Source organism: Macaca nemestrina, chromosome 20 (assembly GCF_043159975.1).
Source record: "Macaca nemestrina isolate mMacNem1 chromosome 20, mMacNem.hap1, whole genome shotgun sequence".
NCBI lineage: Eukaryota > Metazoa > Chordata > Mammalia > Primates > Cercopithecidae > Macaca > Macaca nemestrina.
This window is the reverse complement of record NC_092144.1, coordinates 10,264,797-10,289,483: the sequence shown is the minus strand read 5'-3', so window position 1 is coordinate 10,289,483 and position 24,687 is coordinate 10,264,797. Positions and strand designations below refer to the sequence as shown.

The window sequence follows — 24,687 nt, the reverse complement described above, 5'->3', positions numbered from 1 at the left end:
CACTTGGAGGAAGTAAGACAGGAGAGACCCCAGGGTGCAGGCAGTTGGGGTGGAGGGCAGAGGGTCAGCCTTACCTGGGTACTCCTGGGGGGATCCCTGGGGGGATCCGAACTGGCCGAGATGGGATCTGAGGTGGGGCTGGGAAGAGGTCATTGTTGGCAAACACGCTCTGGGGTCCAGGCCGGGATGGGATTGGGGGCGCCGAGAAGGAGGCTGCTGCCCCCACGGGCACAGGAATCAAGGGGGGCCCTGGAGTGGGGCCCCTCACCGCTGGGGGCCGGCCGGGGGGGTGTATGCTGGACACCGGTCGGCGCTGTGGAGTGGGGCTGTGAGGAAGGAGAGGCTGTGAGCTACAGATACAGATGGAGTAGGAGCCCCCGCCATGCCACTGTGGCTGCCAGAACTTGAGGTGGGGGCTGGCTGGGGGGGACAGTGCAGGTACAGTGGGATCCTCCCACCCCAACCTGAGCGCTAGTCCCACCTTCCCTTGCCCTCGGCCCCCAAGGACTCCGGTTGCCCTCTGACCTCATCACCACAGCCCCCACACGGCCAGACACTTCGCACTCACAGGGCCCCCTCAGGTCTTGGGCCTGGGATCCACCCTCACAGACAAAGACACTTCCAGAGTCCTCCAGATCAAGCCCTAATGCCTCCAGGGGCCGTGGAACCTGCAAGCCCTGTCCAGACACCCAGGTTCCCTCCTGGGCCTCAGCACCTGCTGCCTGCAGGCCTGGGTACGATGTCCTCCCCCTAGGGAACGCCATGGTTCCCCAAGGGCTCTGCAGGGCGGCCCCCTCTGAGGTTCCCTGCCCGACAGCCTCAATGGACAACTCAGGGGCGGCGGCAGCTCTGGCCACGCCTTGCGTTTGCCCCTCCAGAGCCTCCCATCTGCCGTACTCTGTGATTGAGGAGGCTCGTCTCTCTCCTGTGGCTGCTGCCCCTCCAGCCTCTTACCCCGGCTTCCATTTGGGCTGTGCCGACGGAAGGCACCCGCAGAGGCAGGCAGGGTATTCATTCACAAGGTCCTGCCCTAGAGCTGCGGGGCTGGCTGGCCCCCATACCCTTTCTCTCCCTCCTCCGGCCGCAGCAGGGCAGCAGCTCCCACAGTGCCCAGCCCTGGGTGCCACCCCTTCTGCCCACCCTTGGGTTGCGTCCTGTTTCCTGCCAGGACCCTGCAGGACACACAGGAAGGCCAGGAACCTGCGGGCTGAATGCTTGAGGGCAGGGGAACCAGGATTCCAGACCTGTGGCTGCTGGCGCTCTGGAGCCAGGTGTCGTCGACGGGTGGGGGTACGGGCGTGGACACGGTGCTGGTGCTGATGTCGCCGATGATGTTGAGCGCCTCCTTGAGGGCATGGTACATGCGCAGCATGTCGTCCCGCCGCTGCGCCTGGTCGGCCGACTCCTCCATGAGGCTGCTCTGGTCCGCTGAGGAGTATAGGTAGGCCAGAAGCTCGTGGTGGATGAAGGCCTTCGTCTGTGGGCAGGGGTTGGGGAGGGTCAGGCTTGCACATCACCCCAACCCACAACCCACAGTGATTGCTGGAAAAACGTCTCCCACAGGGCGGGGCCACCCCCAGACGTTTTTGCAATTCTCCTGCCTCAGCCTCCCGAGTAGCTGGGACCACAGGTGCGTGACACCATGCTTGGCTAATTTTTGTAATTTTTGTAGAGATGGGGTTTCACCATGTGGCCCAGGCTGATTATGAGATTCTTATTCAACTTACTTCTACTATCTTGCCTCTTCTATTGATATCTTTTCTCCTGTTTAGCTTATTTATTTATTTCCTTAACCTTGGCAGAATAATCCTGTTATATCTTTTTTTTTTTTTTTTAAGACGGAGTCTCGCTCTGTTGTCCAGGCTGGAGTGCAGTGGCATGATCTCGGCTCACTGCAACCTCTGCCTCCCGGGTTCATGCCATTCTCCTGCCTCAGCCTCCCAAGCAGCTGGGACCACAGGCACCTGCCACCACGCCCAGCTAATTATTTTTGTATTTTTAGTAGAGACGGGGTTTTACCGTGTTAGCCAGGATGGTCTCGATCTCCTGACCTCATGATCCTCCCGCCTCAGCCTCCCAAAGTGCTGGGATGACAGGCGTGACCTACCGCGCCCGGCCTCGTTTTTGTATTTTTAGTAGAGGTGGGGTTTCACCATTTTGGCCAGGCTGGTCTTGAACTCCTGACCTCAAGTGATCCGCCCACCTTGGCCTCCCAAAGTGCTGGGATTACAGGCCTGAGTCACCGCACTCAGCTGCCTCCTTCTCATTTTTAGTTCACCACTCACGTTGTTGATCATGAGGTGCATGATGGTCTTTGGCATGAGGTCGCGGATGGACTTGTTGATAATGGCCACGTACGAGTCCACCAGGTTGCGAATGGTCTCCACCTGCCGCTCCAGTTGGGGGTCCATGGAGAAGGTGTTCTCCTGGGCCCCATCCTCGTTTTCTGCCTGCAAGCGGGAGGGGAGGTGCTGAGGGGTGACTATGGCCTGGGGCAAGTCCTGGTTCTCTGGAAACCATCTGCCCTATTGTCCCACCAATAACTGACCCCAGGCTGGCCCCTGACAGCCCCACTGGTACCAGGTAGGCCTGCCTGCCCCGGGCCAGAGCTGCCCAAACAATGGGGTGACACTGGCTGATGCTGGGGTGGATCCCCTCACCTGGGCATTGGAACATCGTTTTTTGTTTTTTGTTTTTTTTTGACACGGTCTTGCTATGTCACCCAGGCTGCAGTGCAGTGGCACAAACACGGCTCACCGCAGCCTCAACCTCCTGGGTACAGCTCAAGTGATCCTCCCACCTCAGCCCCCTGGAGTAGATGGGATTACAGGGGTGCGTCACCACGCCTGCGTATGTTTGTATTTTTTGGAGAGACAGGGTTTTGCAACATTGCCCAGGCTGTTCTCAAACTCCTGGGTTCAAAGGATCTGCCCGCATCGCTTCCCAAAGTGTTGGGATTACAGGTGTGAGCCATCACACCCAACCTTAGGACATTTTATTTTATTTTTGAGATGGAGTCTCGCTCTGTAGTGCAATAGCATGATCTCAGCTCAATGCAACCTCCACCTCTAGGTTTAAGCGATCTCCTGACTCAGCCTCCCGAGTAACTGGAATTACAGGCATGTGCCACCATGCCCGGCTACTTTTTGTAGTTTTAGTAGAGACGGGGTTTCACCATGTTGGCCAGGCTGGTCTCGAACTCCTGAGCTCAAATGATCTGCCTGCCTCAGCCTCCCAAAGCGCTGGGATTACAGGCGCGAACTATCCAGCGCGCCCGGCAAGACATTTTAATATTGGGGCCAAGGGTGGCCATGTTCACTCCACCTCAGGATGGAGGGGAAAAGAGAGGAGAACAAAGAAGGCGATACCCCATCCCCTGCGTGCCCTGGTCACTGGCTTCCGTGAGGGAACATTCTGGGCCCTGATGACAAAGTATCTCCAAGTTCTCCTTTGCTTGCTCAAGTGGGCATCTGCTACATGATTTCAGAGGCTCCTGGCTAACATGGCCTGAAAATGACCTGTCCTGGGGAAAGCCAGCTCTGCTTCCTCTCCCAGGTGGGGGCCGCTGGGCCGCCGCTGCGCAGGGCGGCTCCTCACCTGGTCCTTCTCAGGGTAGACGCCGGCTCGGAGGAACGAGGCCTTCCAGCTGTCCACGTCCTCCTGGGAGTCACAGGCCAGCTCGATCTGCCGCAGGTCCTTGTAGACGTTTCTGCGGGGGGAGGGAGAGGAGCAGGCTTGACCCTGCCATGGGTCTGGCAGACCACTGGGAGGAGTGGGCTCTAGGGGTCTTTCTGACTGATCAGGAACCCAAACCCAACCCAGGCTTCACCCGGTCATGCCGAGGGATCATGGTGAGTGATGCCTACGCAGAAGATCACTGTGCACTAGCTCGGCAGGTGTCTGTGTTTCTTTATTTCTGTTGGATTAGCTGACTCTTCTCTTTTCCTGGGCCCCCAGAAGTAGGCATGTGACCCTTGACACCCACTGTAGCTGGGAAGCTCCCACTGGGGCATTTTCAGGAAAGCCCAGAGCAGCACTGTCCACCAGAATATTATTATTATTATTATTATTATTTTTGAGATGGAGTTTCACTCTTGTTGCCCAGGCTGGAGTGCAATGGCGCAATCTTGGCACACCGCAACCTCCACCTTTCAGGTTCAAGGGATTCTCCTGCCTCAGCCTCCCAAGTACCTGGGATTACAGGCATGCGCCACCACACCTGGCTAATTTTTATATTTTTAGTAGAGACAGGGTTTCTCCATGTTGATCAGGCTGGTCTCGAATTCCTGACCTCAGGTGTTTTGCCTACCTCGGCCTCCCAAAGTGCTGGGATTACAGGCATGAACCACTTCGCCCGGCTGTGAGTTTTTTTAAAAAAAATTTTGGCCGGGCACAGGGGCTCACGCCTATAATCCCAACACTTTGGGAGGCCGAGGCAGGAGGATCAACTGAGGTCAGAAGTTTGAGACCAGCCTGGCCAACATGGTGAAACCCCATCAATACTAAAATAAAAAAAATTAGCCGGGAGTGGTGACGCATTCCTGTAGTCCCAGCTGCTCGGGAGGCTGAGGCAGAAGAATCACTTAAACCTGGGAGGTAGAGGTTGTAGTGAGCTGAGATTGTGCCACCGTCTCCAGCCTGGGTGACAGAGTGAGACTTCGTGTCAAAACGAAACAAAAAAATTTTTGTAAAGGTTAGGCATGGTGGCTCACACCTGTAATTCTTGCACTTTGGGAGGCTGAGACAGGGGGATTGCTTGAGCTCAGGAGCTGGAGACCAGCCTGAGCAACACAGAAAGATCCCCATATCTACAGAAAATACAAAAATTAGCTGGGCATGGTGGCGTGCACCTGTAGCCCCAGCTACTTGGGAGGCTGAAGTGGGAGGATCACTTAAGCATGGGAGGTGGAGGCTGCAATGAGCTGAGATCACGCCACTGCACTCCAGCCTGGGTGACAGAGCAAGACTCCGTCTCAAAAAAAAAAAAAAAAAAAAGAACCAGGGTCTCAAAGCTGGGAGATAAATGGAATAGATGCTAAACAATGCTTGCAGATGGTGGTCTATAGGCCAGGCCCCGTGCCACATGCCATGCATGTTTTCCTGTCCCACATGCAGGTGTGGTTGAGACAGCCAAGCTGCCCCCAAAGCCTTTAAGTGAGACTTGGGTTTGTGGTCAGCAAGTGGCTGCCCTGAAGGACCTCTGGATGGGGTTGTGTGGGGAGAGGCATGCCCTTGTAGCTCCTCCTGTCTTCCTTTCTGCTGCTGCCTGGAATATCATCACAATGGCCGGAGCCTGGGCAGCCATTTTGGGCAAAGAAGTAGCAGTCAGGGTTTTGGGCCAGGCATGGTGGCTCATGCCTGTCATCCCAGCACTTTGGGAGGCCGAGGTGGGTGGATCACTTGAGGTCGGGAGTTTGAGACCAGCTTGACCAATATGGAGAAACTCTGTCTCTACTAAAAATAAAAAATTATCCAGGCATGGTGGTGGATGCCTGTAATCCCAGCTACTCGGGAGGCTGAGGCAGGAGAATCGCTTGAACCCAGGAGGCAGAGGTTGCAGTGAGCTGAGATCGCACCATTGCACTCCAGCCTGGGCAACAAGAGCGAAACTCTGTTTCAAAAAAAAAGAGTCAGGATTTCGTGGCAGGACTGTCCTACCGCAGAGCTCGGGTTCTGCACACCAGGTGGAATCCTGAGGAACATGCAGGGCCTGGATCCCGATCCCTGTGGAGCTGCTCCACTTTGCCTGGGATACTAAAGTCTGGACTCGATTTACATAAAAACCCATCAACCATCTATCTTGTTTTTGCAGCTATTACTCTGGGTTTCCTGAACCTGCTCTTAAAAGATGTATCAGGTAATATCGTCACCCTCCCTGTAGAGGAGGCACACGGCTCAGGGACCTGGGACAGCTGCCAGGTGCCATACGGCCAGGGGCAAGCCTAGAAGAGCTATGAAGGTTTTCAGGGCCAGCTAGTGGACAAATGGGTCTCAGAGCTTTAGGCCAGCCAGAGCAAAGCAGGAGGGAACCAGGAGACTCAGCTGGAGTTGGTGGGTGTAGCCTAGCAGTAGGCAAGGAGGTGCTGGGGCCAGCAGGGAGGATGTCAGTGCCTGCCTGCGGGTCTCAGGGTACCACCGGGCCTTTGCTGACAGCTAAGCCCTGACTCAGGTGGGCCCTGCTTCCTGGATGAACGCGATTGTGTTGAGCATGGGAGGAGCCCTCCCGCCAGCCGGGTCTCTTCCTGAGAGCAGTGTCCCTGCTAAAGTCTCCAGCCACTGCTTCATGGGACAGATGTACTGTGAGCTTCCTGGGGCCTCCCATTCTCCAGCTTCACTCTCCTGGGAGCTCATCTGGTTTCATCCCTTGAAATACTGTCTACACAATGGTGACTGCCCAGTTCACATCCCAGACTGGAGCTCGTTCCTGGACGTCACACTCCTCGATCTATCCAGGTGCCTGCCTGATGCGCCCTCTCCCTTGGATTGGACTAAATGGAGCTCTTGGCTGTCTCCAGGTCTACCCCGCCGCTGCCTTCCTCACCTTGGCCAATGGCAGCAGCCAGGCAGTGCCGGAGCTCAGGCCCAGGTACTCAGGGTCACCATCGGTGCCTTTCTCTCTCATATCCATGCCCACCAGGGCTCTGCCTGACTCTTCTACCCAGAATCTGCACCCTTCTTCCCTATGGGGTGTGGCCCCATCATCGCCCACTTGGACGAGGCAGTGGCCTTTGCCCTGGTCCCCGGTCTCCCACCCTCTCATACTGTTTCCCTCTCAGCCACCAGAGGGCGCCTGCGAGCACCTGAGCCAGGTCCTGGTTACCCTGTGCTCAGAACTCTCCATGTTCCCACCTGACTTGGACCCTGCCTTCATCCTCGTCTCTGCCCAGAGAGGTCCCCTCTGACCCAGCACCGGAAGCATCCCTGGCATTTGCTGTTTCTCACCCGACTCCCTTTCTAGAAGGTCGGTCCCAAGGGCAGGGGCTGCTGACAGCCAGGTGCTCAGTGAAGGCTGTGGAGTGTGAATGAGGCCGTTGGTCTTCACCCCGAGCCCTCCCCGGGACCCTGGGGCCCTCACCTCTGCTCCGTGTTGAAGATGGCGAACACGTGCTTGTTGGACATGAAGCCCTTCTCCACGTCACGTATCTTGAGGTTGTCCAGAGGCAGCATGTACTTCTTCTCTTTCTCCTGAGGGTGGACGGAAAAGTCACCCTGTGCTGTCCACGTGACAACTCAGGATGCCCCAGGCCAGAGCGTGCAGCGTGCGCCACCACCGGCCCTAGGGGCTTCTCAATGCTGCTGGTCGCTGCTGTGGATGAGCCCATCTGCCAGCCCCTCCCCGTCCGTCACTCTGTCCCAGCCACGCTGCCCTCCATGATGCTCCCTGAGTATCCCAGGTGGGTTCCTACCCCAGGGCCTTTGGATGACCCAGGCCACTGCCTGATCCAGACACCTGCATGGCTCCCTCCTGCCCTAACTCCACCCGCACCTTCCCCACTTCCACCCTCCTTTCCCCGCACACAACACATCACGTATTCTGCACTTGTTGACCTAGGTGCCTGACTGCCTGTGCTTATTGACCTAGATGGCTGACTGCCACTGGACTGACTCAGTTTCTCCTGTTGAGTTCACTGCTGACATGTGGCTGACTGCATGCGCAACCAAACCACCCCTCGCCTTGCGTGGAGTGAGTGGAACTTTTATCTGGGCTCCATCTTTGAAACGAGCCTAGGAGTGAGTTACCTCTGTGATGCCATTTTACAGAGGTGAAGACTGAGGCAGAGAGGAGCAGGGCTGAGATTTCAACCTTGGCCGCTTTAGGACATCTCAGGGCTGGATAGCTGACGCCTGGGCCAGGTGCTGCAGAAGTCTTAGTCCCTTTTTTTATTATTATCATTTTCATTATTTTAATAGAGATGGGGTCTCACTGTGTTGCCCAGGCTGGTCTTAAACTCCTGGGTTCAAGCGAGCCTCTCGAAGTGCTGGGATTACAGGTGTGCGCCACCATACCTGGCCCTATCACTTGCTTTCGAAGGTTGGCCCTGTTCAGGAAGCACCAAACAAGTGCCGGGCATGGCTACCCAAAATGCTAGGGGGCAGCTCAGAGGAGCTGGGCCCCTCAGCCAGGGGCAAGGGTCACGGAGTCACGGAGTCTGGGGATGCCACCCTGGAGCCCCATGCTCACCCAGTGACATGTGTGCCCACCCGCCACAGCAGCAGCTCTTGGGGACCCATGCCATGCACTGCTTCATCTCAGTTCACGGATCCCTCCCAGCTCAGAAAGGGAAGCTGGCTGCCCAAGGCCACATAGCAGGCAGTGCAAGCCACAGCAGGACTTCAGAGGCCAGGTCCCTGTGATCCAAAGCCCAGTCCTCTCCACAGTGCCCCTGGCCTTTCTTCTCCCTGGGCCATCTCTGGAAACTCCTCTCATGTCCCCTCGCTGTGCTGCCCCAGCACAAAGCCTAACCTGCCTGCCGCCTCCAAGTTTAAGAGCAGCCACAGTGACTGTGGAGAAGGCGGCTGGGGCTCCCTGGCAAGTGGGGGCCGGCTGGGAGTGTCAGGACTTTGCAAGGGAAGCCAGGATGAAGCAGTGGGCTTGGCACATGGGCTCAGTCTCAAGGCGTTAGGAGCTCAGCATGGTTGAGGTGATGCCAGCCCTGCCCTTTCCTGGCCGTGTACCCTTAGGCAAGCCACTTCCACCATCCCCCCATCTGCACCTCGGTTTCCTCATCTGTCCAAGGAGGACGGAGGAGCTCGGTGCCCGCTGCAGAGCTGGTGCCCATGAGCACCCGGGATTTTCTTTGGTTGCTCTTGTGAGTGGCTCCAGAATTAGCCTTCTAGGCAAGGAAGAAGCAGGGCAGAGCATAGGAAGAAGGGCCCAGCAGCCGTGGAGGGAGCAGAGCGTAGAAGAGCGGCCCGGTGGCCATGGAGGGAGGGACGCCGCTGCAGACCCAAGGGAGGGAGGGTGTTGAAGAAGGCCTGTACCCCCCATCCCAGGCAAGGCTGGGTAACACAGGGCCTGAGTCCCTCCTGCCTCTCGGGGAAGAGTTTTGGGGGCTTTAGAAGGGGCCAGGAGAGGGGGCTCTGCAGAAGCCCTGCCCCCCACCCGGACGTTTGCCCAAGGGCCTTTGCTGTCCTGACTCTATCGTGTCATGCGGCCGGAAGCTTCCGTCCAGCGGGGCCAAGTAACTGAGTCACAGGCCGTTCCAGCTAACACCACATCTGGAACTGTTTACAGTGCGATTCTGCCCAGAAAGCAGTGGCCGCCTTCCTGGGGCTGCCGGCACGCACACTTGCGCACACACACACACACGCGCGCACACACACACACACACACACACACAGAGGCATGTGTGCGCCCCTCCTCCCCACCCCCGACCCCCAGAGAGTCAGACTTTCTCCTGAGCCCAGAAGCCACGATCCCAAACCCTGCCTCCTGCCTCCGCCTCCCCCACTCTTTAGGATTTCCTGAAAACCCAGAACTTTCTCCAGATGCAAGCCGGCCCCAGCCTTGCCACGTCAGAAGGGACAGAGCGGATCGTCTCGGGAGGAGTGGTGGTTTCCCTGGCTGCTCAGAGGTGCTCAGGCGCGGCCTGGCCTGGTGGCTCCGGCGTCTGCCTGGGGGTGCTGCGGGATGGACAGCCGGCCTCGCCAACCCAGTGTTCAGACTACCTGTTCAGGAGGCTCTCAACGTGTACAGTAGTCTGCACATTGGTTAGGCTGGGCTTGGGTGAGCGGCGCGTCGAGACAGGCCCCCCAAACTCGCCGGCAGGTGAGTGTCATTTTCCACCACCCCGTTTCCCACTGCGGTGAAGCCTGACATAGAAGATTCGAGGGCCTGGGTGGGAGAAGAGGTGCTGGGGAAAGGCAGAGGGAGCCCTGAGGCCGGCCGAGGGGTTGGGGGCCCTGGCCCTATCAGTCCGCCATCCCCACCCCATGGCTATAAACGTCTTCTCGTTTAATCTTTAAATAAAGAGATACCGATGTCTTGCGTCCCACTGAGGCATCTAAGAGGGTGGCCTGATCCTCAGGGGTGGCTGCCACATGTGTGACTCCAAGGGTCCCTGCTGGGATCCTAACTTGGGTGGTGGTAGGGGACACGTTCCATGGCTACCCCCTCCTGACTAGAGCCTGCTTTGTGTCTGGGGCGCACACAGGGCCCCTTTCACAGGTCGGCTGTTTCTCATTACGGCCGGTGCCCGGCCCTTCTCCCACCGCTGCTCCAGACTCCAATCTGGGGCTCCACAGGAGGGTCGGGGGCTCTGGCTTTCAACCCTGAGAGGAGGAAAACACGAAGGGCCCCTCATGTGAGAGAAGAGATCTGACAACCAGACTTGCAGTGCTGCCAGGCAGAGAGCCGGCAGGGTAAGGTTCAGGCCCAGAGGCTCCTCCAGGGCTCGCCGCCCCAGGCCTGGCACTCCCACCCAGGGGACCCTGGAAGGTCCCCACAGCCCTAACTGAAAGGCAGGGGACCAGCTCTCAGCCAGCCCGACAGCCCACACGCCACAGTGCAGGCTGCTTTCTGACTGCAAGGAGGAAAGAGGGGAGGAAAGTGAAGGGCACCCCACCCCACCCCGGCCATTTTGAGGAGCCATCCGATCCGGACACGTGAGTTCCTAGAGGAGCGTGAGGCAGGGAGAAGACTGCAGACCACGCCTGGCCCCACACTCCTCCCACATCCCAACCCCATGAGGTTCGCTGGATCTGAGGTTCTGGAAGGTTCCACAGGGACCCCAGAAATGCTTGCATGGTGGCTCAGCAGACTCCACCACCCTGGGTTAAGAAATAGCACCCCAGAGTCCCGCAGAGGCCTCAGGGCTCCTGAGGCTTCCGGAACATTCCAGAGATGAGCGTCTGGCCTCGTGTGGAGTGGGATGACCCTTTTACCCCAGCGCCCTCGGTCAAGGGGACATCAGGCCTGGGCTGGGCGGAGGTGTCTGGATGTCGGGCTGGGGTGTCCCTCAGGTCAGGGAGCACGGGCCTGCAGACGTGCACCGGAGAAGCGTCCACCCCAGAGGGGACCCTGCCCCGCTCCCCGACGTGGGGCAAGTCACTGCTCAGAGCCTTAGACGGGGGTGACCACAGAGCCACCCAAATGGCAAGCGTGAGGGTTTCCTCACGGGGAGCAGGGTTCTCCTCAGGTGTGGCCTCAGTGGGCTCTTAGCCAATGAGCCCAGCACAGAGCAGGGGTTCACAGCCACGAGGCCCTCCTCTCTTTGCTCCTCCCTGGGGCCAGCCGGGGCCCTCCAACCTGCCTTCTCTCTAAGCCTGGAACTTCCAAGCCAAGTCCTGCCTGTCCTGGGGCTGAAGTGGCTGCCAGCAAGCCCCCAGTCGGGGGTACTCCCACAGGGCATTCCCTCAAACCCAAGGGGAAGACAGCCAGGCAGGGTGGCTCCAGGGGACTCAGGCAACCCCAGCCTCTCCACTGAGGTTGCCTGGACTGAGCTGGTGGCTGTGCCATCCCAGGGACCATGGGGACAGGCCAGCTGGCCCTGCACCTGACACAGCCTCCAGCTCCTCCTCTGTGAACTAGGGGTAGGTGGGTAGGTTCCCTCCTACAGAGAGGAGCTGGGAGGACTTGATACTGGTAGCCACCAGGACAAAACCTGGGACACATGCGGTGAGCCAAGCACAGTGCTGGGCTCGAGTACCAGAACTCCCCCACTGGCTCCTGCAGTCCAGAGGGGACAGGCCACAGTCCTGTGGGGAGACGAGACACGAAGGGTTGATGCCACTCAATCGATATCCTGGTGAATTCTGGGTGTCAAGCCCCAGCTGTCATGCTCAGAAACAACCAATATCCACTTCCTTCTTAGAAAGTGCTAGAACTATTAGCTGGACTCACAGTTCCCACACACAGAGGCCCTTCTTTCCCTTCTTCGGGCTGCTAGAAGCTACATGGTGATGGGCATGGGGCAGCCATTTTAAACTATGAAGGGAGCCCTGTGTTAAGGTGGCAACAGGAGAGGCAGAGCCAGGCCCTGGACAGCCTCGCAGCACAGGATCACCAAGCTCACTGAGGCGTGAGCAAGAAAAAGACTTCATCTCTTTAAGTGCCTTCGTTTTGGGCCTCTATTACAGACGCAAATCCACTGCCCACGTAACACAGCCATGGCTCACAGGACAGTCTGCAGTCTTCTCCCGGAGCAACCGGGACACTGAGAGAAACACAGCTCCCTTTGCCAGGGACTCTTGAAAGCCAACCTGGACCTCATCAGAGCAGCAACAAGCTGTCACACAGAAGTGGCTTCCCTTCCAGGCCACTAAGCCATGGTTACGTCAGGAGAATTAAGCAAGAAATGGGTTGATCAGGGCCATAAAAAAGAATGAGATCCTGTCATTTGCAGCCACATGAATGGAACTGGAAGCCATTATGTGAAGTGAAATAAGCCAGGCACAAAAAGACAAATCTTGCATGTTGTCATTCATATGTGGGAGGTAAAAAAAAGGTAGAAGAGGGGATCTCACAGAGGTGGAGAGTAGAAGGATAAATACTAGAGGCTGGGAAAGGTAGGGATAGGTAAGGGGTAAAGAGAGGTGGGCTAATGGGTACAAACATACAGTTGGAGAAAAGGCATTAACTTCTATTGTTCAACAGCAGAGTAGGGTGACCGCAGTTAAGACTATAGTTAACAATTGTCTGGTGTTTTTTTTTTTTTTTTTTTTTTTTTGAGATAGAGTTTCATTCTTGTTGCCCAGGCTGGAGTGCAATAACACAATCTCGGCTCACCGCAACCTATGCCTCCCGGGTTCAAGCGATTCTCCCACCTCAGCTTCCCAAGTAGCTGGGATTACTGGTATGCGCCACCACGCCAGGCTAATTTTGTATTTTTAGTAGAGATGGGGTTTCTCCATGTTGGTCAGGCTGGTCTCGAACTCCTGACCTCAGGTGATCCACCCGCCTTGGCCTCCCAAAGTGCTGGGATTAAAGGCGTGAGCCACCACGCCCAGCCTATTTTTTTTTTTTTTTTTTTGAGACGGAGTCTCTCACTCTGTCACCCAGGCTGGAGTGCAGTGGTGCGATCACAGCTCACTACAGCCTCCATCTCCTGGGCTCAAGTGACTGACCCTCCCACTTCAGTCTCTTGGGTAGCTGGGACTACAAGAATTCGCCACCATGCCCAGCTAATTTTTTTTGAGTTTTAAGAGACAGGGTAATGCTATGTTGCTCAAACTGGTCTTGAACGCCTGAACTCAGGCCATCCTCCCACCTCGGCCTCCCAAAGTGCTGGGATTATAGGCCTGAGGCACCGTGCCCGGCCTTGTATATTTCATAGTAGTTAGAAGAGAGGACCTGAACTGTTCTGAACACAGGGAAATGAGGAATTCCAAAGTGACAGACGCCACAAACAGCCTGCCGTGAGCACTACGTACTCTGTGCATCTAATAAAACATCAGAGGGACCCCATAAATATGTCAAACATTATGTATCTTTTTTTTACACAGGACAATCAGGAGGGATGCTGGGTCAGCATGGAGAGCAGGGGCCGGTCGGCAGTGTCCTTGCTCGAGGCCTGCCCCCTCACTCGCAGTGAACGAGTCCCTCCCATGACTCAGCACTCAACACTGCTCCCTGCAGTCACCATCACCCAGGGGCCTCTCCACTTCCTTCCCATAATGACGAGCATGTGGGGATCGTTCTGCACACTGTGGCCAAGCACCGCACAGTGGGCGGGGACCATTCTAGCCCACTTCGCAGATAGAAAAACCGAGGCCCAGAGAGGCAAAGGGCCTGACTGAGCCTGTAAGTGATGGAGCCCCTGGAGGCTGGTTGCATGCCTGAGCCCCTGACCCTTAGGCATGGTCTCTTCTCTTGAGCACGGGGCAGTCGCAGTGGCACTGGAGGCCAGGGCCTGTTTCTAGCCTGCCAGTGACTCTGTTACCCGCCATATCCCTTTTGCACTCTAGGAGCTGGCCCCATGGGGGCCAGCTACAATGTGAGTCTTTTGGCACACAGTGGCTGCTCTCCAGCCCTGGGTTATGGTTGTGTTTTGTTTGTTTGCTTGCTTGCTTGAGACGGAGTCTCGCTCTGTTGCCCAGGCTAGAGTGCAATGGCACAATCTCGGCTCACTGCAACCTCTGCCTCCTGGGTTCAAGCGATTCTCCTGCCTCAGCCTCCTGAGTAGCTGCGATTACAGGCACGTGCCACCACTCCTGGCTAATTTTTGTATATTTAGTAGAGACAGGGTTTCATCATGTTGGTCAGGCTGATCTCGAACTCCTGACCTCGTGATCTGCCTGCCTTGGCCTCCCAAAGTGCTGGGATTATAAGCAGGAGCCACTGTGCGCGGTGGGTTATGGTCCTAGTGGTGACTCTGGGGCCGAGTGGCGCAGTGACTGAATGAGTTCTGCCCAGAGGGAGCGCCCACCCGCTCTTCCCTGGCTGCCCCACCTCCCCCAGCAGCCCTGCTCCCACCTGCTACTCACCTCCTCATCCTTGTACCAGGACAGCGACTCTGCAGTCAGCACAAACCAGTACTCCTTGGAGCCCCCCTTCATCAGGCTGATGTTGTTGATGGTCAACCAGCCCCTGCGGATCACCTGGGGGGAAGCGCGCAGCTTAGCGGAGAACCTCGCTCCGCGCCCCAGCCATCCCCCAGCGCAGCAGTCACGCCCACAGCTCAGTGGGAAGCCAGGGACTGCGATAGACACCTCCAGCCCCGAAGCCCAGGAAACCCAGTTCCACCCTGTGCCAAGCATGTCCAGCTGGAAACCAACATGGGGTGCCACCTGGGCAGGTGGGCAGATTCACTGGGTCAGGGGCTGATGGGGGACAGAGTCACGGAGGCCTGACGGAAAGGGGTCCACAGGAGGAGTCCCTGGGGCTTGTGTGTGGGGTTGTGGCAAATGAAATGTGACATCTGAGGAACTGCACTTGTTTGCGTGAGATAAGCTTCCAAGGGTGGCATCCACACAGAGGGCTAGGGTCAAAGGTGTGAGCCCAGGGGCCCTCTCCAAGCACACTGAAGGAGCGCGGCTCATGTCCCAAGCTGGCTGCAAGCCTGGTGGTCGTCCTTTTTACTGACACATCAGGGTTCTGGGCTGGGAGACCCCATGGATGGGGATCGTGTGGCTGTAGGTGTCATCTGAGTGGGGGTCAGAACCCAGGCCTGTTCAGGGACTCACCTGACAGCTAACGGCAGGCAGCCTGGGGGCTGTGCTCCCACGCTCCCTGGCCGCTGGAGGCATGTGTGGGCCAGAGCTCCCCACCCCCCTCAGGACAGGGGCCCTGGGAACTGCGGGAAGCACACAGAGGCACGCACAGGGCGGCCTGGGACCCAGGCACTGACAGACTTGGCCAAGCTACAAAGGGTGGGCTGAGCGTGGCCACGGACAGCTGCGAAGGGCTAGCGTGCGCCCCCTGGGGCAGGGCATGGCATGACAGGAGTGCCAGAGATGGGGTCTCCAGGAATCTGTCTGGGGCCCAGATGCTGTCCTAATCAGGGGCAGTCCTCTGGAGGGGCTTCACCCGGACTACCCCGACCCACCCCAGGCCTGTCATTCTGAACAGGGCCACCAGCCCACAGTTCCGGTGGCTCCTTGGTGGCTGGATGTGAGTGCTAAGCCCCAGGTGGCCATGAAGACAGAGGTGGCTAAAGAGTACCCAGGGACCCTGAACCATGCAGAAGTCACTGCCCAGGCTGGGGACAGCATGAGATGCCACCGGGTGCCCCTTGTTAAGGCCAAGGGTACGGACTTCTCCCTCCGTGGGATGAGCAGACAGGACTCTCACAGTTGTTTGGAGCAGGCAGTGACCCCTGGCATCTGGCCATTCACAGGCTGCCTGGTGGTGGGTGAGGGGGCTGAGGCCAGCAGCCCCTGTGAGGTCACAGAATCCCCTCTGGGAGTGCAGTGACGAGCTCTTCCTGGTCTGCCCAGGAGGTCCTGGTGTTAGCATCAGGCCTGGCATTCTGGGAATGCCGCCATTCACCCGGGGGAGCGGGGTGGGTGCACTGCCTTGTCTCAGTCCAGGGCTGGGCACAGAACGAGTGCTTAGTAGGCCCTGGTTCCGTGACTGAATGACAACCAGGTGAGGGAAAACAGGGAGACAGGCTGTCAGCGCTCCCCCAGAGAAATGTGAGGCCTCCATACTCCTAGGCCTGGCCTGGATCCCAAGGAGAGGGATGTGCCCACGCACCCCTCGGTGGCCTGGCTCTCCTGCCTCCAGCCGGGCTTAGTGTTGCTCAGAGCTGGAGGACAGGGCCCATGCTACGCTTTGGGGTACATGGCCACAGGGCCAGGGCACTGATCGGGGCCATGCTGGGGATGGCACACTGAGCCTCGGGGCAGGAGGTCTGGCAGAAGCCCTGAGGTGCCCTTCTCCACATGGGTTCAGAGACAAAATCTCACCCCAGGGAGCTGCAAGCTGTGGGTGGCGAACACAGGCACCGTCAGCCATCCACAACTTGTGACCCAGAGAAAAGGGAGGGGCCAGGCCTCAGCAGAAAGTCAGGTTTGCATCCAAGGGACACATCCCAATGGGACTGGGCTTAGAAGAAAGTGGGGGTGGGAGAGACAGAAGAGGCTGCAGGCCGTCGCGGGCTGGGGTGCACAGTGACAGGCAGGCAGGCACATGGGGCGGCATGGGCGGCAGGGCAGGCAGGGGGTGGCAGAGCAGGGATCCCCTGGCAGGCTGCTCCAGCCTCTTTCCTGGGTGAGGGTCCTGCCCCGAGTCTCCCGGGGAAACCACAGCTGGGAGACCCAGAGGCCACGGCCACACTCATGACAGGGCTGGGCTATGTGGCCTCTGGTAGGAAAAGAGGAACACCTAACCTCTTGGGGTGCAAGGGAGAAGCAGGTTCCTGGCCTTGGCCTGTCAAATTCAAGGGGACTGGGGGAAATACGTGAGGAACCTGAAAACCACAAGCCTAAGGCCAAATGATTCCTCCCGTCACTGCCCCCACCCATGGCCGTATCTGCACCACCCAGGCCCTGGGAGCAGCAAGGCCCTGGCATAAGATCGGCTCAGCTACAAGAAAGACCCTGGGATTGCCAGAAGATCCCTGCTAGAGGGCAGTGGCAGGGATGACCAGTGCCTTGGTGGCTGGCAGTGGGAGAATGTCCAGCAAAAGTGAGCCCCTGCTAGGACTGGAGGCCCAGACTGTGCTGTCCAAGTGTGAGAGCCGGGCTGAGGCGAGCTGCCTAGAGGCGAGCTCCTTGAACTGGGCTCAGCTCTCAGATATGAGTAGCAGGCTGCTTCCCACTGGGCTGGGCTGGACTGGGTCTCACGCCCATCTTACGCCCCACACTGAGCCCCAGCTGAGGGCTGTGCACAAAGGAAGGAGGTGTTACCCACAGCAGGGACGGACAGCAAATATGATTCATCTTGGGGGCCATGTCAATCGACTGGTACGAGATACCTGGAGCACTGTGGTGAGAATTCTGAGCGTGGCAGGAAACGGTGCTAGGATCAATTAGTGTTGCCTGTTACAGGCAAAGGATAGGAGAAAGGGATAAGTGCAACAGAAGAGTCTCATCAGTTTATCCGGAGGACAAGAGGCAGCATCTAGGAAAGGGGCTCCTGATTGACTAGTCATGCCTGCCATGCGTAGAGAAGAGGGTATCATATGGGGAAAAAAACAATACCTTGATAACTTAGCCACATCTGCTATAGAACAGGAATGTTGGCAAGTTTATTTGGAAAGAATGCCAGGATTGATTAGCAATGTCTGCCATGGGCATGTGCTAGAGGAGCGGCATAAGGCAAAGAATGCTGTATCAACTAGCCATGTCTGCCATGGGCACAAGAGGGGAAGATTTCTGCCATGTGGAAAAATATGCTCTGATCCAGGAGGGGCAGTGCCAAGAATGAATTCTGGTCTGGCTTAAGCGAGATCTTCCACAGTCAGGGATATGAGGGGAGGCAGGGGCAGTGTGTAAGTATTTGCCATCCCTGACCTACAGGAAACCAGGAAAACCTGCCAGGAACTGGCTGCAGGAGTGTGCCTTCAAGGGTGGCGGTTCAGTTAGTGCCTGTGTGAGTCAACTTAAACCCAGGGCAACGCGCAGTCCAGCGCCGGCTGTGGCATGGGGTTTCTAGGTTAGCTTGATTTTTAGTATGTTTGTTATTTGGAGGGGATGGGGAACAGGGAATGTTAAGGGGTGGGTGGGGTCTCCATCACCACTAGATTCTCTAACGTTTGCTACCACACTAAGCATGTACTTACCAGGATCTCCCCCTTTGAATATGCAAAGTTAAGGTTGTGGGTGAATCAGGGAAGAGCAGGCAGAGGAAAAGAGATGGAAGGGACATGAAGGGGACAAAGAAAAAGCAGGAAAAGCACAAAAACAGGAGAAGAGAAGATCAGGGGAAAAAACAGCAAAAGAAAAAAATTACATGCTATTAATCATATTCATGGTGTTAATATTTAATTCATTATCATCTCAAGAAACAAAAAAGCAACAACATATGTATTACCTACAGCAAGCGCAAAAATAAATCATGCAATGGTTACGTTCCTCCTTCCAGTAGGCTCTATGATCGTGCAAGGTACACGGCGGAGTCCCCGCCCCCACCCCTGCCCAGTGGGGAGAAGGGAGGGACATAGGCGAAATTTGGCAAAGATTATGGGTTTCCTTTTTTTTCTTTTTTTTGAGATGGAGTCTCGCTCGGCCGCCCAGGCCAGATTGCAGTGGTGCGATCTCGGCTCACCATAACCACCATCTCCTGGGTTCAAGTGAATCTCCTGTCTCAGTCTACTGAGTAGCTGGGATTACAGGCACCCACCATCATGCCTGGCTAATTTTTTGTATTTTAGTAGAGATGGGATATCACCATGTTGGGCAGGCTGGTCTCTAACTCTTTTTTTGTTTGTTTTTTTTTTTTGAGATGGAATCTCACTCTGTTTTCCAGGCTGGAGTGCAGTGGCACAATCTCGGCTCACTGCAAGCTCTGCCTCCTGGGTTCACGCCATTCTCCTGCCTCATCCTCCCAAGTAGCTGCGACTACAGGCGCCCGCCACCACGCCCAGCTAATTTTTGTATTTTTAGTAGAGATGGGGTTTTGCCATGTTAGCCAGGCTGGTCTCAAACTCCTGAGCTCAGGCAATCCACCCGCCTCGGCCTCCTAAAGTGCTGGAATTACAGGTGTGAGCCATTGTGCCCGGCCTATTATTAATTTTTAAGACGAGGTTGCATTGTATTGCCCTGGATGGTCATGAACTGCTGGGCTCAAGTGATCCTCCTGCCTTGGCCTCCTAAGTAGCTGGGGTGATAGGCATGAGCCACCACAACCAGCTCATTTTTAAATATTATTTGTAGAGACAGGGTCTTTCTGTGTTGCCCAGGCTGGTCTCAAACTCCTAGCCTCAAGTGATCCTCCCACCTCAGCCTCCCAACATGCTGGCATTACAGGCGTGAACTACCATGCCCAGCCAAGAGTCAAGTTCTAACCCTGGCCTTGGATAGCACATACGGTCTTTTGGGTGGGTAAAATGTGCCCACTAGGCCCTGCCAGAGTGTCGGCTCTTAGACCATCTCCCAGAAGTGTCTATTCCTAAGTGGCCTCCAGAGGCCGAGAGAGCAGATGGCCTGGTACTGAGGCTGTGGGGGCGCTTTCCACAGGCCGAGCTCCATCCCTGGGGCTGGGCTGTCATTTAGTGTCCTCCCACCCCCCAGGGTAGAGTGGCAGGCTGCAGAGGGGTGTGCTACCTGATTGGGGATGGCTCTCTTCTTGTTCAGCTGCGTGCTCCTCTGCTGGGCACTGAAATCAAAGAACAGACAGGGTTCATGTGGACAGGATGCTGAGGGGGAAGAAGGGCAAGAGGCGCATGTGGCCATTCTCTCCCTGGGGACCAAGTGAGCAGGCAGAGGCAGAGGCAGAGAGAAGCCCCCTGCACACAAGGAGCTGCACAAGGGCAACGGCCTGGGCACACGGAACAAGAAAATGTATCTGGTTCGATTGAGGCTTCTTAGGCCCTCAGCTCAGCCGACTTACTAAAGTGTTGGTTACTTCCAGATGTCACTAGGATCCCGGAGTTTCTAAGAGGAATTGTGAGAAGGTGTTGCCTAAGATGACTGCAGTGGCGCAATCACAGCTCACTGCAGCCTTGACCTCCCGGGCTCATGTAACTCCCCTGCCTCAGTCTCCCGGGTAGCTGGAACCAAAGGTGCACACCACCAGGCTCAGCTAATTTTTGATTTTTTATAGAGATGAGATTTCGCTATGTTGCCCAGGCTGGTCTTAAATTCCTAGACTCAAGGGATCCACCTGGCTCCACCTCCCAAAGTGCTGGGATTACTGGCATGAGCCACTGCGCCCGGCCCTTCTTCCTACTCTTCTCATGATTTGATCCCAACACCAGCCTGTAAGTGGCTCTAACCACAGAGCCATCCAGTCCTCGACATCAGAGTGTGGGACAGCTGCTGGCCATGAAACGGCACGTATCTTGCACGACTCCTGACCCAAATTTAGAGGACATCCAAGGTCTATGGGGTGTGTTTCTATAAGGTTCCTATGCAGCCACAATCCCAGATCTCTTTTCTTCTTTATCCATCCTCCTTCCTGGCTAGTTCATGCCAGCATAGACAAAACCCACTATATTTTATATGTGGACACCTACTCCACCACCTTACGGTTCCAGTATATTTTCTACTCTGACAATCATATGATCACTTGCAAACAACATACATCTCCTGTTACTTATCCATCACATTTTCTTTTCTTTTCTTATTGCTTTGGCTGAAACTTTCAGAACAATATGGAGAAGCAAATCAGCTTGGTCACTTTCCTTTCCTGAATACCTTGGAGGTTTTGTTTTAGAGTGCAAGTTGGCTGTAGGATAAGGGAGAAAGTAGGCTTCTGTTTCTAGATCAGAAAAGGCTGGAAAACTGGCCGGGCGCGGTGGCTCAAGCCTGTAATCCCAGCACTTTGGGAGGCCGAGGCGGGCGGATCACGAGGTCAGGAGATCGAGACCATCCTGGCTAACACAGTGAAACCCCGTCTCTACTAAAAATACAAAAAGAAATTAGCCGGGCGTGGTGGCGGGCGCCTGTAGTCCCAGCTACTCCGGAGGCTGAGGCAGGAGAATGGCGTGAACCCGGGAGGCGGAGCTTGCAGTGAGCCGAGATCGCGCCACTGCACTCCAGTCTGGGCGACGGAGCGAGACTCCGTCTCAAAAAAAAAAAAAAAAAGAAAAGGCTGGAAAACTAAGAACAAAGGCAGAATTTTATCCAATGTTATCCCCAACATTCAATAAGTTTATTATAGGGCTGCTCATCTGGGCTGTTTATTATTTATTTTTGAGACAGAGTCTCATCTGTCACCCAGGCTGGAGAGCCCTGGTGTGATCGTGACTCACTACCTTGACTTCCCAGGCTCAGGTCATTCTCCCACTTCAACCTCCTGAGTAGCTGAGATTACGCACCACCATCACGCCCAGTTAATTTTTGTATTTTTTTATAGAGACAGGGTTTCACCATGTTGCCCAGGCTGGTCTCAAACTCCTGGGCTCCAGCGATCCACTCACCTTGGCCTCCTGCAAAGTGCTGGGATTACAGGCATGAGCCACTGCGCCAGGCCTGGGCCCTGTTTATAATATTTTATTTGGAGGGTAATGGGAAGTCCAGAACATCCAAGCACAAGAAGGATTTTGATCAGCAGCATCTGAAGGAGGTGGCACTGAGCTGAGCCAACCTTCACAGTGATGGCTGGGTGACAAGTGATGCCCCAGAGGTGCTTTTCCTAAGGGCCTCCTGGCTCCCACCCTTGCCAGGGCTCCCTCAAATAGCAGCCCACAAGGTGGCCCCTCTCCTGAGCCTGGACCTAATCGGAAGCATCCTGGTGTCTTGGGGGAAAATCCAGAATCCTCCCCTGGACCTGCAGGGCCCTCCTGATAACAGGGCCTGGCCTCTGGCTCTCTTACCTCCACCTGCCTGGTCTTGTACCGTCCTTCCCTAGGTTCAATTCTCTGGGGTGCCCCCTGCATCACCTGACTTCTTCAGGAAGATCTCTCCAGGCCACATCCCTGGCTCCCCTTTCCCACAGCCTATCCCCTACCCTCTCTTCCTGCTCTCATCGTCCTTGTGACACTTTGCTTAGAGACTCCACCTCCCCAGCCTGCAGGCTCTGAAACAGCAGGGGCTACAGCTGGTGCGGTCAAGGTCCTGGCCCGGAGGCCCAACGCTGGCCCTGGCTCTTCAGCACCCCATAGCTCTTCAGCGGGCCCCGGGGACGTCCCACCCAGGGCTGGGGCCACCCGGCCAGGGCGTACCCGTTCACACACCAGGGCAAAGGCACACAGCAGGCAATACCCACCAGGTCACCAGCTGCTCAGTATAGTAACAGCTGGGGTAAGTGGGAAGGCCCAGGAATCCAGAGGAAAGAGTGGAGTGGTCAAAGGAAAAACAGGAGAGAGTGTGAGAAGGAACTGTGGATGAAGTGCGAGAAGCAGAGACATCAAGGTGAGGAAAACAGCAGCAAACCAAAGATGGGGACCAGCGCTGTGAGCCCATACACACCTGTCAGCCGGGAGCACAGGGCTGGGGCTGCCTCCCACAGGCAGGGGAGGCCCAGTCAGGGCCCTCAGCTCATCTCTAGGAGGGGTTCTGATGAGGCCCTCATTCCTTTCTTTGCCTTCCTCCTTTCTCCCCACCTACCTGGTGCCCAGCACAGAACAGGTCCTCAATCAGCTTTGTCAGGTGCACCAATAAACGTTCTATCCGGTAACCACATAGCCTGAGATTTGGCTCTAGAGGCCCTCCCCTAGGAAGCCCGCCTGGCCCGTCAAGGCAAGGCCCAACAGCCGCCCTCTGGACCTCGACAGGCCCCGCACGGCCCCACCCAGCACACTACGCTGTAACGGCCTGTGTCCCTGTTGGTTCCCTGCATGGGGCCTTCCTCTGAGGGTGGGGAGCTGGGTGTGGGTTTGCCCACTGCTCTGTCACAGGGCCTCGCGAGAGGGCATACCAGTGGCACCATCCAGCCCGCCTCAGGCAGGAAGGCCTGCGTGAGCCTCCCCAACCATCTGAGTGAGGCCCAGGCGCGCCGAGGGACTGAAGGAATCGGCGGGTGATGCCTGAGACCACTAGCACTGATAGCGATATCCTGCTGAAATCAGAGCTCCCCGATCTGGGCCCTCATCTAGGTGCCATGGAAAGTTCTGGTTTAAATCTACAGTGTACGCCTTGAAGCGAGGGAGACCCCAGGCAGCAGTTCCCAAAGAGCAGCTTCTGGAGCCCTGAGCCCACGAGATGCTGTCCATGAAGGGGCAGAGTCTGCGAAAAGCTGCCCACTGGTCGCTAAAGGCTCTGACAAGTCCTGTGGGAGAGGGGGTGCAGCAGCTGGCTGGCTTCGCCCTCTCCCGAAACTAACCACAGGGATGCCCCACAGAAGGCGCGTTGGTTTGGGACAGTGGACCACTATCAGCCCAGGAGAGTGTCCAGATATTCTCAGGTGGCTCTGCCTTCACCCCAGGACCCCCGATAGAGACTGTGTGACCCCCGCCCTCTCAGAGAATCCCAACTTGATCACCTCCTTGGATCTAAGAGTAAGGACTGGTGCCACCCGACCAGCCACTGTCTCCAAAAGTACCTACTTGGCAAACCCGATGAAGTCCTCGTGGTTCGTGTTGATGTAGGACTGTTCAATGTCGATCAGCAGAAGAATCTGGGGGAAAGTGGGGGTCACTGTGAGTACAGGGCCAAGCCTGGTAAGCGGGGGTGGTGACAGGAGCATTTCCTGGTCTTGCCAGCAGAGAAGGCGTGCGAACTAGGAGGCTTCCCAGACAGAACAGGGGGCTGGTGTCGCACTCCCCACACCCTCACAGGCAAGAAAGCCTGGACAACAGAGCACAGCCAGGCAGCCCAATGGGCCAGTCACAGGCAGGGCCACTGTCCCCAAGGTCTGGAGTTCTGATTGAGCCACTAACTGGCCATGTGACCCTGGGCCTCACGTTACTGACCTGTGGAATAGGGTGACAGGAGGCCCAACTGCCAAGGGTTTAATAATGTGCAGTCTTTTTTTTTTTTTTTTCGAGACTCACTCTGTCACCTAAGCTGGAGTGCAGTGGCATGATCTGGGCTCACTGCAACCTCTGCCTCCTGGGTTCAAGCGATTCTCCTGCCTCAGCCTCCCAAGTGACTGGGATTACAGGCGCCTACCATCATGCCCAGCTAATTGTTGCATTATTGGTAGAGACAGGGTTTCATTGACTTGGCCAGGCTGGTCTCAAACTCCTGACCTCATGATCTGCCCGCCTTGGCCTCTCAAAGTGCTGGGATTACAAGCGTGAGCCACTGCGCCTGGTTTTTTTTTTTTTTTTTTTTTTTTTGAGAAAAGAACTTACTGTGTCTCCCAGGCTGGAGTGCAGTAGAACAATCATAGCCTCAAACGCCTGGGCTGAAGCAACACCCCTGCCTCAGCCTCCCAAGATGCTGGGGCCGCAGGCATGTGCCACCACACCTGGCTGATTTTCCTTTTTTTTTTTTTTTTTTTTGTAGAGGCAGGGTCTGACTATGTTGCCCAGACTGGTCCTGAACTCCTAGGCTCAAGTGATCCTCCTGCCTCAGCCTCCCAAAGTGCTGGGATTACAAGAGTGAGCCATTGCAAGCCACTGCCTTATAAAATCTCTTTTTCTTTTTCGGAGACAGAGTCTTGTTGTGTCACCCAGGCTGGAGTGCAATGGTGCAATCTCGGCTCACTGCAACCTCCGCCTCCTGGGTTCAAGCAATTCTCCTGCCTCAGCCTCCCGA

General features: G+C 56.4%; 1 protein-coding gene across 11 annotated transcripts in view; it reads right to left on the bottom strand.

Moving 5' to 3' along the window:
* LOC105474181 (dynamin 2) overlaps positions 1-24,687 on the bottom strand; it is a 108,873-nt gene that overhangs the window by 1,430 nt on the left and 82,756 nt on the right. For 4 of the 11 annotated variants that reach the window (XM_011729153.2, XM_011729231.2, XM_011729005.2 and 1 more), the window contains exons 12-20: positions 23,532-23,602; positions 19,648-19,699; positions 18,165-18,176; positions 14,425-14,538; positions 7,076-7,185; positions 3,598-3,709; positions 2,286-2,450; positions 1,245-1,477; positions 75-326 (exon numbers count right to left, since the gene is read on the bottom strand). In XM_011729153.2, coding sequence (XP_011727455.1) covers positions 75-326; positions 1,245-1,477; positions 2,286-2,450; positions 3,598-3,709; positions 7,076-7,185; positions 14,425-14,538; positions 18,165-18,176; positions 19,648-19,699; positions 23,532-23,602 — 1,121 coding nt within the window. Of the gene's footprint in view, positions 1-74; positions 327-1,244; positions 1,478-2,285; positions 2,451-3,597; positions 3,710-7,075; positions 7,186-14,424; positions 14,539-18,164; positions 18,177-19,647; positions 19,700-22,252; positions 22,283-23,531; positions 23,603-24,687 lie in introns of all 11 variants that reach the window. The other 7 variants (XM_071086618.1, XM_011728697.2, XM_011728761.2 and 4 more) reach the window with 3 other exon arrangements.